The sequence below is a fragment of the Lepisma saccharinum genome, chromosome 27, assembly GCF_977018435.1.
Source record: "Lepisma saccharinum chromosome 27, izLepSacc3.1, whole genome shotgun sequence".
Taxonomy (NCBI): Eukaryota; Metazoa; Arthropoda; class Insecta; order Zygentoma; family Lepismatidae; genus Lepisma; species Lepisma saccharinum.
Window position 1 is genome coordinate 57,202,437 of NC_139255.1, and position 14,223 is coordinate 57,216,659.

Below are 14,223 nucleotides of genomic sequence, written 5' to 3' on the forward strand. Positions count from 1 at the left end.
CCAGACTTTGTTGTTAAAAAAAAATCGCAGGTCAACTTTCCGCATGGGAAGAAAATCTACGAAAAGAAGGTTTTTAGCGAATTACTACTACCACGCACCAAAAACCAATAAAAGAAACACAGCGCAGCGAGCGCACATCGCAAGGTGCGGAAAACGTGTACGTCCGTCTTTAAATTTTCAGGTAAAATTATATGAAAGCTAATAACGATTGAGCCTTCGTGTACTTTGACGCAAATAGACATTGAATATATGTATGTGATTTTATTCACTGCTGCAATCATTTGTGCGACAACTGCATGTTACAAATTTATTTTGAATAAGTGTGCATTTTAAAGTAAAGATCACAGTTGCCTATTTGAGGTTGACAGACGGAATTGTTAGCATAGCGCGCTATAATGCTGTGTTTTCGAAACCCGTCTTGGGTATTCTTTGTGAGTGTCCTTCAATTGTATGACATCACTCATCCGCATGTTCGCGATTAGCCAAAGTGGCAGAAAGGTGGAGGAAAATAAACCAAGGGTAACGGTTCCGAATGTTTAATGATTCAAGTTTCATAGAAGAAAGACAAAAGTAGTATAAGCCGGAGACACATTAAACTCGTTTGTTTTCAAATAAAAATCATTGCTACTTACCTCATATGCATAGCGGAAGATTTTTCAAGCTGGAAATCACTTTTTTTTTCCATGAAAAAAGCGTTATTCTTAACATTATAATCATTTATTGGTCGTTGCTAATTCGGCGGGCAAATTTTGACTCACGTTGTCTATCGTCAGCTGATGTGCAGTGTTTCAAAACTTATTAACCGATTAATGCCACACAAACTATTCACAAAAGGTTTTTAAGCGAAAATTGAGGCTAGACTCTACTTTACGTCCTTATCTGCATGGTGATTGCTTCTTTGCATTCGTGGTGCGGCACCCGGAATCTCTTCGGGTAAGTACCTTTTTCTTTTTTACACTTTCTGTTCACGATAGCCCCACTATCCATTCACGGGGTCGAGGTATGCCTAAGAGGTTAGGTTAGGTTCCATTAGCACTCATTTCACCCCTAAATATGTGCTTCATCATCTAAAAATTCCTCAGTACGTTCAATTGCGCATATCCGGAAAACATCAGTTTTTCTCGATTTACTTCTTCAGGAAATTTTTGCTCGCTTTGGGATTTACGTTGTTGAATTCCTGGTAAAAATTTACTATCCTTCGGACACCTTCGGACTACACAATTTTTGACATTCGTACTTACGTATCTGCTTCGCGAACATTCCTGAAGGTGTATCAACGTTGTTTGTATGAAATTAATTGCATTTTTTAACATTACCAGTACGTCTTTCTGACAGGCCTTTTGACTTGCCTGAGATGAACTAACCTAACCACGCGCCAATGGTTCGCAATTATTTCCCATTTCTAGATCCTGATACTAACACGACACCAAATTTTAACTATGTTTCCTAACCTAACAGAACTAACCTATCCACGCGCCAATGGTCCGTGGGGCTAGCTATTCTCCGTCGGAGAATTAATTTTCAACGAACAACATGAATTTCAGCTATGAAACATTCCCACATCACACAAAACACCGTCCCGATGTTCGACAATGCTACAGAAACTTATTACGGTAAGTACTTTCTTCTGTAAAAATAAATAAATGTGTCCGAAGGATAGTAAACAAGTACCAACGCACAAAACATTTGATTCAAGTAGTCGACGGTAATGGCAGCACGAGGTATCGTACAACGGAGAGGCATGATTGACGAAAAATACCTTATTTACAGGCAAAATACATTGCACGATTCTAAAAAACAATTTCCCCGGCTTCAGAAAGTCCTCAAGAACGCAATTCCGTAAGTACTTTCTCGTCTTTTCTCCTGTAAATTTAAGAAATCCGTCTCCGGCTTATACTACTGTTACCCAAAGGCATTGTAAAATGATTGTTACAGTAAATTTGAACCTTGGTGAAAGTATTTACCACTGTTTGGAGTTCAGAAAAGTGCAATTTATCGGCAAAATAAGATGAAAAAAGCACCTCGTGCAAGCAAGCATTCTGAAAAAACCCAAGTGGGGATAACTAGCCTGGTCCCACCCGAGCCAACCCTGATTGTCAATGGAAAAGTATTGTCCATGGGGGTAAATTTTTTTAAATCCGGGAAACGTCTGTAACTCATTTATTTTGTAATTGTTGGCATTCGTACATTCTGCATTGAGAAAGATTGTTTAACCCGCGATCGGTCGCCCTATTAGATAAAATCTAACAATTGCAAAACTTTTGTTATTTCTAGATTGTTACTGGAGGTAACAATGCGTTAAGGCTAAAATGCCTCCTTCCATGTCACTACTTGTCAACACTGTAGCAAATGTTATTGAAATTGAATGCGAAACCTTATACTAGCAGCTTTGATCCTAGCCGAGTGCATTGTTAGATTTTTTCTAACACGCGAGTTATCGCGTCACATTTCCAGCGAATGATTGTACAACAGTTTTCCTTTGGGAAATACCGCTTTCATTTATTATTCCGTCTGTGTACAGTGTAGTGGAAAGGTGCATTGGTTCTTCCAATCTGATGATTGTTGTTTTTGGCATTGTGTTATTGAAGAGAATAGCAGTAAAATGTCTGACAAACAAACTAAACAGTACATGATGTGGCTGGAAGAAGAAGAGACAGATGAAGTGGACATTGGACCTCAAGTCACAGGTTGGGAAACCGATACAGACGGTCCATCAGAACATGAGGAAGTGCATACCGAGACAGAACAGTCAGTTAGTGATTCTGATGATTCTGTGACAGTTTCAAGACATGTGAATCGTGATACGTATCGAGGCAAAGATGGTTCAACAATATGGTTCAAGCAAAAAGCCTCACCAAGTAAAATCGCCAGACAGAATATTGTCACACAGTTACCAGGTGTGATAGGTGGGGCCAAGAATTTGAAGTCAATTCTAGACTGTTGGAAACTGTTCTTTCCGGATTCTCTAATCACACGTATTGTCCAATACACAAACGTAAAGCTCAAGGAAATGGAACGGGACTGCCCTCTAACTGATTTTGAAGAAATTTCAGCATTCCTAGGAGTACTATATCTTGCTGGAGTAAAGAAGTCGCAGCACCTAAATACAGATGAGTTGTACGCCACAGATGGAACTGCACCAGACTTTTTCATCGCATCAATGAGCAAACGAAGATTTCACACTCTTCTCCAAGCTGTTAGGTTTGATGATATCACTACACGAGCACAAGGGAAGCAAGAAGACAACCTATCTCCAATTAGAGAAATATTCGATGACTTTGTTAGTGTCTGCATGAATAGTTACAGGTCAAGTGCTTACACTACCATTGATGAGATGTTAGAAGCATTCAAAGGACGATGCAAGTTCAGACAATACATTGCAAATAAACCTGTAAAATATGGCATAAAAATATATGCACTCTGTGATGCTAGAACATTCTACACTCTAAATATGGAAATTTATGCAGGAAAACAACCATCTGGGCCTTACCAAGTTCCCAATGATGCACAAAACGTGGTCTTGCGATTAATATGTCCAATTGACAACAGCGGAAGGAATGTGACCATGGACAATTATTTTACCTCCATACCTCTAGCTAATGAACTGTACACCAACCACAGGTTGACACTAGTAGGAACTCTTCGATTGAATAAAAGAGAAATTCCACCGGAATTTTTATGTCAAGGAAAGGCTTGGAAACAGCTGCATGTTTGCGTTTGGAGAGAAACCATCTAAGAATTGTCTCCTCTGCTCTTATGTGCCAAAGAAGAAACAGAAAAAAAATGTTATGATGATTTCCACCATGCATAATGACGACGTCATTGATCCTGACTCTGGAGAGGCAAAAAAGCCAGAAGTGATTACTTTCTACATGTTGTAGATCGTCTGAAATCTGAATATTCTGTTTCAAGAATAAGCAATCGCTGGCCTCTCACAATATTTTTCAGCCTTCTCAACATTGGAGTAATAAATGCTCAGATAATTTACAAAACAAATACAGGTGACTTGTTGGCTCGTAGAAAATTTGTTACGCAACTTAGTATGATGCTTACAAAACCACATATGATGAGACGGATGTCAGTTCCAAATGTATCACTTCGTCTCAAGGAGAAAATAAAAAGTATTGCAAGCATTGAAAGTCTGCCGAAAACTGAGAGAACTCTTGAATCAGAGGAAAAGTCCCGATGTGCCTATTGTCCCAAAAGAAAGAATCGATTCACATATCATTCATGTAGTAAGTGTTCCTCGCCAATATGTAAAGAACATACAGAAACAACTGTTTGTTTGCCGTGAATGTGCTGCAAAAGAAGTTGACTCTGAATCTGATTAGAAACATCCTCAATTATAAAACATTTTGAATTTGAATTTATATCAATAATAAATTGTATTTTAATGTGCTTATTTGCATTAATGTTTTAAATATTCATAAAGAAGAATGCTGTAACAATGTAAAATGATTTCAATGTTTAATAAAACATGTTTGATAAAATATATTTTGCAAATATTAAGTGATAACTGAAAAATAACAAGTTGTTAGAAAAATCTAACACGCGAGTTATCGCGTGACACATGAAGGCGCAAGCGATCGCAGGTTAACAAGGGATTTAGCTTTTTTTAACTAAAATAATTTCCATTTTTGAGATATCGAGTATTTAATCTTCTTTGTTTTTCCCCTTCCTTAGGTATTCTTCTGTGAAAATGAGTTCCTAACCTCGTCAGCATACCTCGTCCCCGTGATGGTTCGTGGGGCTACCCGTGGATGGTTGACGTTAGCCCCGAAAATCATCCACGGGTAGCCCCAAAAATTCACGATAGCCCCATGAACCATCACGGGACGAAGTATGCCTACGAGGTTAGGTTAGGTTCCATTAGCACTCACATACAAGCATAAATTAACGGTGAAATAACTTGACTGATATGAGAGAACACTTGTACGACCTATCACAAGTCTACAGAAACTCAATTACGTAATTACTTCCTCCTGTAAATTTGAAGAAATCCGTTTCCTGGCTTTGAAAATATTACCAATTGGGGTAGCATTTTGGTTATCACTCACTTATGTGGGAGAAACAATAGTGGCGCATCATAGTTTCAACTGTGATGATCAATTGATACAATAATTTTTGGCATGTTTAAGCATTTTAAGGGCAAATTGAGTACATTTTAATGAAATGTCGGTAAATATGTGATATCACCCGAACGGATTTCTTCAAATTTACAGGAGAAACTACTTACTGAAATCAGTTTCTGTAGCATTGTCGAAGTTCTTCGAGGTATTTTCTTTCGCGGAAACTGAAAACTTCACCATAGAATGCTGCAAAACAAGAAATAATCACTTTTTATGTAAGGAACTTGCATTTTCTGTAAAGCGACAACATTATGCCATTGTTTCCATTATGTACCTGCAGATGGCCCGAGCATTGATAGTCACGCGGTCTCGCCAGTGTTTCCAAACATGCCTTTTTTTCAGAGTTTTTTTTTTTTTACTATCCTTACCTAACCTAACCTTGCCGGAAATGGTGCGTGGGGCTATCGTGAATGGTTTTTGGGGCAATCCGTCAATAGTTCGTGGGGCTATCGTGATTGGGTTTTGGGGCTATCCGTCAATGGTTTGTGGGGCTATCGTGAATAATGTTTCGGGCTATCCGTCAATGGTTTGTGATGATATAATGAACACGAAAGTAGGTATTTTTTGGTTCAGAAGGTAGAAACTCTGCATGCCCACTCCCAATCGACAAAACACAAACACGACGCGCGATGATCCATGACGAGTGCACGCCATATTGTCTGTTACCCAAGCGGAACAAGGAAGACAAATAATGACTCGTAATATGAAAAGTTGACACTATTTTATGGAGAAAGGCATAACTTCACCTTAAAGAATCTTCCGCAAAATAGGTAAGTATCAATGCTAAAATTGACGAAATAAACAAGTGAGAGGTGTTCGGGTGATATCGCATAATTACCGAAATGTCATTAATTGTGGCATAATTAAATCTGAACATTCTTTAAATGATTTTTCTCATTTCTCATCATAATGGGTTGCTTGCCTATGCAACATAAATGTTATTTATGTCTGGTTTGGAGCTCTATACACATGTAAGTCTTGCACCTTCATGATCGACCCTTTTTGAGGGTGTAGGGCACTCAAGCAAATACTGTGCAAATGTATACCGTACTTTCATATTTTGATCATTTTTGACATTTTCAAACATTTGAATAGACTATAGTTTTGAGCTTTGCGCATGAAAGTTACTGGAGAATTATGTACTTGCACTCTAATTTTACGATAAAATCATCAAAATATGGTTCATGAGTTAGGGTGGATGGGCAGAATGTCATCTATTTAGTGACCATGTTGCTGTAAATTTAGAATCATTTAGGTAAAATTATTTCTGCAGCTAGAAGACTTGAGCAAAATTAGACAATGTGTTTCAAGATGATGGATGAGAAACTGATTTTCCCCATGCAGCTCTTTGCTCTGCTCTACATTTTTTTTTTCCAAAACTGTGAAGAATATATAGGGTGTTTCGGGGCTGATGATACAAACTTTTAGGGATGATGGAGAAGGGCACATGTATCAATTTGAGATAAGGAACCATGGTCCGGAAACGACTTAGTCGAAAGTTATAAGCGAAAATCTGTGTATGAAGATGTAATACTTTTATTACCTGCAAAAGTGTCACAAGCTGCTATGCTGGGATTCGAGCCCAGGACCTCTGACGTCATACACATTTCTCTTGTTAAAGTAAAATGTTAATAGTCCTCACCTATAATAAGGTACCAGTATGTAGTAACGTTGTTTACTGCCAAAAGAAAAGGCACTAGTTATAACATATTTTGTACTCCCCGCAGTAGTGTGATTGTTGGATAAACCAAAGTATCTCCTCAGGGAATGCAACCCTGAATACTGATAACAGCATTACCTATTACACGCTCCAGGAAGAGTAGAACAAACCATTGGACAAATGTTTTGTAACAGAATTTGTTAACAGAAATGTTAATTTTTCATTCAGTCAACTGTATCCTGTCCAACCTATTTCTGGGACATATCATCAGAGAAGGGAGGAAATCGAGTAGGCAAAGCAGTACACGTTGCTGTGAATGCTGGTATCAGCAGTCCCACCTCCTCCATGGAATCCCATTCCCTCTCACGTGTTCTTTGGGGGAGGTATTGCATAACTACTTGTGCAGAGACTTGTTTTTGTTTGCCTACTCCAGAAATAGCTGGGACAGCGTATAAAGCAATACAAATTGAATGTTAGGGTACATTACTACTAGGGGGGAAATGTACTTCATTAAAAAAATATATATTTTTAAACATAACCTGAAAAAAAACACAATAAAACCCAGTTTTGCCTGTTTTTTTTTTTAGGTTTTATCTGAGAAACCCACCTGGGTAGGTTTTTTTTTTTTTTTTTTTTTCGAAAAAGCCCGGGCAAAATGCCAACCCGGCTATGTATTGGCGAAAAGCAGATCCAAGAGGAACCTTATGCAAATATCCCGCTTTCCATTGGCGAGGCATTCCACAGACTACTGTATGTGCTCGGAATAACTGTACCATCAGAATTTGTGCAGTTTGCTTGCCAATAAATTTATTCTTCCATACCCTAAATCATAATGTACCAAACTGATAACATTTCATAAGCAACATTCCACATAACAGTTCATAGAAAGTATTTTTACAGATGTAGCTCATATCGTACAGAGTTGGCAAAGACATCATGATAAATATTAATACGAGTCGATACTTAACTATAACATATCTGTGAGCAAAAAATAACGGAAACCATTCATATCAAATATAATCATAATGAGACATGCAAATGAAATTACACTTTCTCATATGATTATAGGGTCTCCTCAATGATGCAGTGGTAATATCATTACCTTGTAATCAAGGGGTCCTTGATTTATTACCCGGTGGAGAGAGACAGTAGTTTGGATCCCACTTTAAACTGTGGATCAAGTCCCGATTAACCTTTCATTGCATAAAGTGAACTTCAAACAAAGAACTCAAACTCATGGGATTGCAATGTCACTGGCATCTCATTTTTACATCTTTTTATTGGTGTGGGTATTTCAATAGAAAGTGTCATACATGAGAAAAAGTACTTTAAACACTTTTTACTGACAATTTAAAGTTCTTTAAGGGAGACCTAAATGAAAAATTAATTTGAACCTAATAATTCTAGCTTATTGTTTTCATGAAAATCTATAGATCTGAGGCATTAGTTAACAAGGTGAAGGAAAACAGTATTATCTTAAAGTACATAATTTTTCATACATAGTAAAAATAGCATATAACATCTAAAGCAGAATTTGTGTGACATGTGTGTTTTGTTCCTAAGAAAACATGAAACTTGCAAAAATGCGTGACCTATACCTCTATTGATGAGACATTAGTCAGCGTACATGTACAATTATGAATTAGATTGGGTACATTGACAGAATTTTTGCCACCTTATTTTCAGATGGCCCTAAATTTTTTTTTTATTTCTGCATATGTTGCTGCTACTTTTAATGAATGGCCTCCCCGATGGTGCAGTGGTAGCATTGTCACCTTGTAATCAAGGGGTCCCGGGTTTGATTCCCAATGGAGGCACATAGTGGTTCGGATCCCACTTTAAACTCTAGGTCCAGTCCCGATTAGCCTTACGGTGCATAAAGTGGAATTAAATGCCAAATCAATCGATCCTTCTAATGAAATATTTTTTGGTTATATTTTCAGGAATCATGGTTAAAACAATTGTTCCAGTTTCCAAGTGGAAACCAGTGGCTATAGAAGGGGCACTCCTGCTGGAAGGTGCGCTTGAAGGACTGGGAGGGATTGAAGAAATATCAGAGTACAAGATAGAAAATGACGGCAAGACTTTGTCATTAAAGGTGCGTAATTTATAACTCGTATATTTGAAACTAAAGTAAACAATTATTTCTCTTCTAGTCTATGGTTATTACAAGCATAAAACAGTTTTTCATTGTAACATTTCAGGAAAAACTGTGTTTTTATGCTTGTACTAACTGTAGACTACATGGGTGAAAAGAGTCAGTATAATCAGTAAAGTAATTATTTTTTTCATCTTGGTGTGTCATTTGTCAGCTGTAGAATAAAATTACCTGTATTTTTCATTTTGATGACTGCCGTTTGTGATGCAGGCTCAGTAACCAAGTGCATTAAGTGGTCAGTTTTCGATCTTACTCCGAAAGTTCCTATTTTCATCCCACCCTGGTCATGGATGGCCCATCATCCTATCCTCATTGTTACAATTAGCCTAAAGTGGCATAAAAGCTACACTAAATAATAAAAATACAAGGACAGCAATTTGTGATTTTTTTGTTTCCGTTACTGTATTTTTGGGTATACGAGAAGGTTGCTGGCGAAAGTAACATTAAGTAATTAAGACTAGTTTTGACAAGTACTTACTTTGTTCTCTAGCTTTCACACATCATGTGGCTTCCTGAGGAGATAGGACAAGAATATTCAAGATTTAAGACATGGGAAGGTAAGTTAACCTTAAATGTTTTAAATCATGACTGTTCTTGTCCTATCTCCTAACGAAGCTACATGATGTGGTGAAGGCTAGAGAACAAAGTAAGTACTTGTCAAAACTGTTCTCTATTACTTAGTGAAATGATGGCATGTGGTGTAAGTTATTTATTTATTTATTTATTTACATTAATGAACCCAACAGGCTGGCACCCAGTGAGAGAGTTCATGTTACATAATGGAACAGAGATATAGGTTATCATACATGCTTCAGTGAGCAATATTTGAGTGTGTTTTCATTACAGCATTTTTAAATTGCATATAAGACATAGGGTTCGTGGTCACATCCTACACCCTCGATTTAGCAAGGAATTTTTTTTATATATTTTTATTAAGATTGAGTGTTGCAAATTCTGAAGAACAAAATTTTGGAGTGCGGAAACAAGTATTTACAACTGTACAGTCGTCTAAAGTTGAGATGTAGCCGTTCGAAGTTGCGAGGTGGAACTGTACTTGCGGCATTGTTAGTTTCGTTGCACCCGTACCGATGGATATTTGTAAAAGTCGGTTTTTTCAGGGATATACCCCAAGAAATTTCATAAAAATTGCTGGCTCCAAATTTCCCGGAGATTCCGGGCTCCGTCCCTGGAGTAATTAACCTACCGCCTTCTACCGTTACCGCGACCCTGCCTTTCTCTATAGAGTTCCTTTGAAAGGCATGTTACATAATGGAACAGAGATACAGAGATACTAGCCAGAACCACCTGCCGAACACTATTTTTACCAAAAAATTAAAGCTCAGAAGATAACTTACCTCTTTATCCCAAGGCCAGGCACTGAATTGCGTGTCAAAGTTAAGTCATATGTTAATTGTCTTTATTGTCCATTTCCACAGAATACTACCCTCCCCTTTCGTTCCTAACATGTCTCAAATTATCCCATCCCACAAGTCAAAAACCGTGTTGACGTTACGTACGCAAGGAATTTTAATATTACAAAAACGTAAGTTTCGTAGCACGTGGATGTGAAAAAATTACCTTCTGCACTATTATGAAACACCCTTTTCTTAGAAGAAACTTATATTTTGACGAAAATATTAGAAATGTGCTCGAAATCGAGGGTGTAGGATGTGACCACGGAGCCAAGACATACAGAATAAATCAATATTTTTGTTATGCTTTTCTAAGGCATTGTAGAGGACACTCATTCTCCAGAGGCGGGATTCCTTGACAATGTTTGTTTGCACTATTCACAAAAAAAGTTTGATGATTAGGTTGCGTTTTGTTAGGAACGCATAATTTAAATTGTGAGATCCAAAGAGGAGTGTGTAGTTTCCCATTAAATATTTTCCAGAGCAGCAGCAGGTCACGGACCTCCTATCGTGAAGGCTGTGTATTCTGAGCTCGTCTATTAGATTATTGTACAAATCAAGCCTGGGATAAGTACCTTCAAGTTTGTACTTCATGTAACGTAACATTTTTGATTGTATTCGCTCTATTTTTGTAGTCTGTATTATACTGTCAGTGTTCTGTATGACAGACCCGAATTCAAGTTTTGAGCGTACTAAAGAGTAATATAATACTTTAAGTGTTTGGGTGTCTCGAATGCCTCTGCCCATTCTAATAAAGAACCCGATAAGTGTGTAAGCGTCCCTTATTACTTTGTTAGGTATAAATTTACAATACCGGAAGTGTCTCCGATTGCTTTGAAATTACGCATACTCGCTAATTTCAGCCTCGTAATCAAGAATCTGCAGTTAAAAATTGGCGGTCACTTCCAGAAATTGTGAAATTACGTGAACATACTAACGCTATGATTGTCGATACACTATTATGGTAGCCATGTTTGATGATGTGAACAAGTGAAGTTCGCTACCCGTTGCATGAAGCGTTGATTTGCATTTGGGAAAATGGCATCTTGCAGAAGGTGGAAAAAATGTTTGCCCCACAAACCATTCACGGTAAGGTTAGGTTAGGTTATGTTAGGCAACATAGTAAAAATTAAGGGTCATCGTAAACATAGTTTTGAAACACTAATCATTGCAAAAAATAGTTGTTTTCTTCATAAATCATGGGAGTTTACTCCGAGTTATTTCATCTTATTTTGCAATTTCTAGACATGACCGCTAAATTTCCAACTGCAGATTCGTGATTAGGAGGCCAAAATTACTGAGTATGCCAAATTTCAAACAAATTGGAGATACTTCCGGTATTGTAAATTCGCTCCCTTTGTTAATATGGTGAGTGAAAGTTACCTTAGTCAAAATAAATTCCTAAGTCCTTGGCCATTTCCAATTTTTCAAGATTGGTATTATTAATTTTATATTGAAAATTTAAGACAGTTCTTTGTTTAGAATAAGTAACAGAATATCATTTTGCTTCATTCAAAGAAAGATCGTTGCACAAGCACCACACACTCAATAGATTTATGTCTTGTTGTAGACAAACACAGTCTTCAATACTTTTTATTCTTTAAAATAATTTCAGGTCATCTGCAAATAAGTTTCCAAGAATTAATCAAGTGTTGGGTTTGAATGTTTCTGTTCTCTGGGGAGTTAGGTACTGGACATACAGGAGTAACTTTCCACCGTTCAGGAAACTGCATAGAAGATAACATCGCATTGTAGATAATAAAGATAGGATTTTTAAAACTATGTAGGGCGGGATTTTGTCTGGTCACGCCAACTTCTTTGGCTTTAATTTTTTCACAGCTGCTTCAATTTCAGTCACACTGATCTAACATTTTGCTCTCTGTGTGCCTTGCCATGATTTCGAGGTTGTACTTTGCCGTATTTTTTGCGTACACAGATTGAAAGTATTTCACAAATTCTTCAACGACTGTATTAAATATTGTATGGGTTCATGGTTTAAAGAAACTGGATTTTGCTGTTTATTTTGCCTCTTGCGATTTATGTACGATCAGAATCTGTACTTTGTTTCGACCTTTGCTTTTATTTTTTTAATTATATTGGCAGTAAACCAGCATGGATATTTAGGAGGGGTTAGGCATCTTAAGGGGATGCACGCGTCAGAAGCGTCGTATATTATATTGTAAAACATATGTCATTTCATTTACATTGTCACAGAGTTTTTGTGTGTCCCAGTTAACGACCGATAGTTTGTTGTAAAGTTTATTAAAGTCAGCTTTTTTTGATATTGTAAGAGAAGTTGTTCGGTGGATGATTACGTTGTGTCCTTTTTGTGTGTTTTATTTCAATCACAAGAGAGGGATGATGCTTATCTTCAGGCACGAGGGGCTGAGATTCTTGTGTCAACTGCATGCCAAAAACGTTAGTAAAAACAAGATCAATAGTTTTACTGTTACTATTTTGAATGTTATTTATGCTGCATAATTAAAAAAAAAGCATATAAGATTGTATGAGTCGTGGCATTAATGAGGTTGTATTCGTTGCTTGTTTTCCGAGGGATATTGAAATCCCCTATGAGGAGAATGTCATGTGGGGTCTACAGTGCCTTTCAAGGAAATTATAAAATAAGTTGTAAGACTCGCCATTACAGCATAGAGTAAAGTAAACAAAGCAGGTATAAAAAGTAGGAGCCCATGAATTACAATTTTCACAAGCAAAGAGTCAATATTAGGGTCCTCATTAGATTTCCCTATGAGCATGTCTATTTGTTATGAATTGCTAGAAGAGCACCCCCGCCCAGATTTTTCCCCGAGTCAGTCGCGTTCCTGTCAGATCGGAACATGTTATAGCGATCATCAAAAAGTTCCAAATTTAGATGGTTTTCATTAAGTCAAGTCTCTGTAATTGCTACGACGCTGTAATTTTTAGATAATAAGTTCTGAGAGAACACCTACATTTTGGTACGCAACCCACGAACGTTTTGGTACACCATGCTAAATATTTTAGTCTGAAAACTTACGTGTTTATGTTTAGGGGAGTTCCCCCCCCCCAGGCTGACATTCTTCCTCTGCTACCACGACACTTGGGGGAGGGGGGATTTCCAACCTGCTTCCGAGATTTGGCTACCGTCTTCATCCTTCCATAGAAGCTGCACACACCTTCCGAACCTCATGCCCTGGGGGGTTTCGACGTCCACGTTCTATCAACTGCAGTTCCAGATGCTGGCAATTGTCTACTATGTGAAGGGGTGGGGGGAGTCCTGCTGTTTTCACCGAGGTCTTCGACTTCCTTCTTTCCTAGAGATGATTGGTATCCTATGTACGAAATTGTTGCCAAATTTACTTGTGTGTTCCAAAGATGGTTTTGACGAGACGTTCTTAGGGGATTTCGGTTCTTCCAAAGTATATGGTTTTTCCATTTATCAGTAACTTGTTGTACTGTAATTTAGCATGTTCACCACGAGTCTTTGCTTCTATAAGGTACGATTTCAGTTCGTCACGTGAAGTCTTCTTGGATAAAGACTGGTGTATTCTTGGCTCTATAACTGTTCATTAAAATTTCCTCCCTCCTTGTAGAAAATGCCAATTTCACAATTATTGGCCGGGTTCGTCCATTTGGCCTACCGAGACGATGTGCTCTGTCAATATTGAAATCATCAGTCTCCCATTCCCATCTCCGTAGATAAAAACTCCCTCTAAGTTTTCTGTTCTGGCCCATGTCTCCTCACTTGTGGAATACAAGGTTATTTCTTCTTGATTGACTTTCCAATCTATCTATAACATCCTCGTTCATTAGCACTTGTTGTTTAAGCGTGGCATTTTCTTCTCTTGTGTCATAAAGTTCCTTTGTAAGTTTGGATATTTCACC

At 37.7% G+C, this 14,223-nt stretch overlaps 1 protein-coding gene across 2 annotated transcripts in view; it reads left to right on the top strand.

Annotated features, from left to right (window-relative positions):
• The first annotated feature begins 128 nt into the window (after positions 1 to 128).
• The window catches only part of LOC145980371 (ATP-dependent RNA helicase DDX24), a 40,479-nt gene continuing 26,384 nt past the window's right edge, over positions 129 to 14,223 (top strand). Inside the window, exons 1-2 of one of the 2 annotated variants that reach the window (XM_083113434.1) lie at positions 129 to 181; positions 8,733 to 8,887. In XM_083113434.1, coding sequence (XP_082969560.1) covers positions 8,738 to 8,887 — 150 coding nt within the window. In that variant the 5' untranslated portion in view covers positions 129 to 181; positions 8,733 to 8,737. Of the gene's footprint in view, positions 182 to 8,727; positions 8,888 to 14,223 lie in introns of those variants that run through there. The other variant, XM_083113435.1, reaches the window with a different exon arrangement.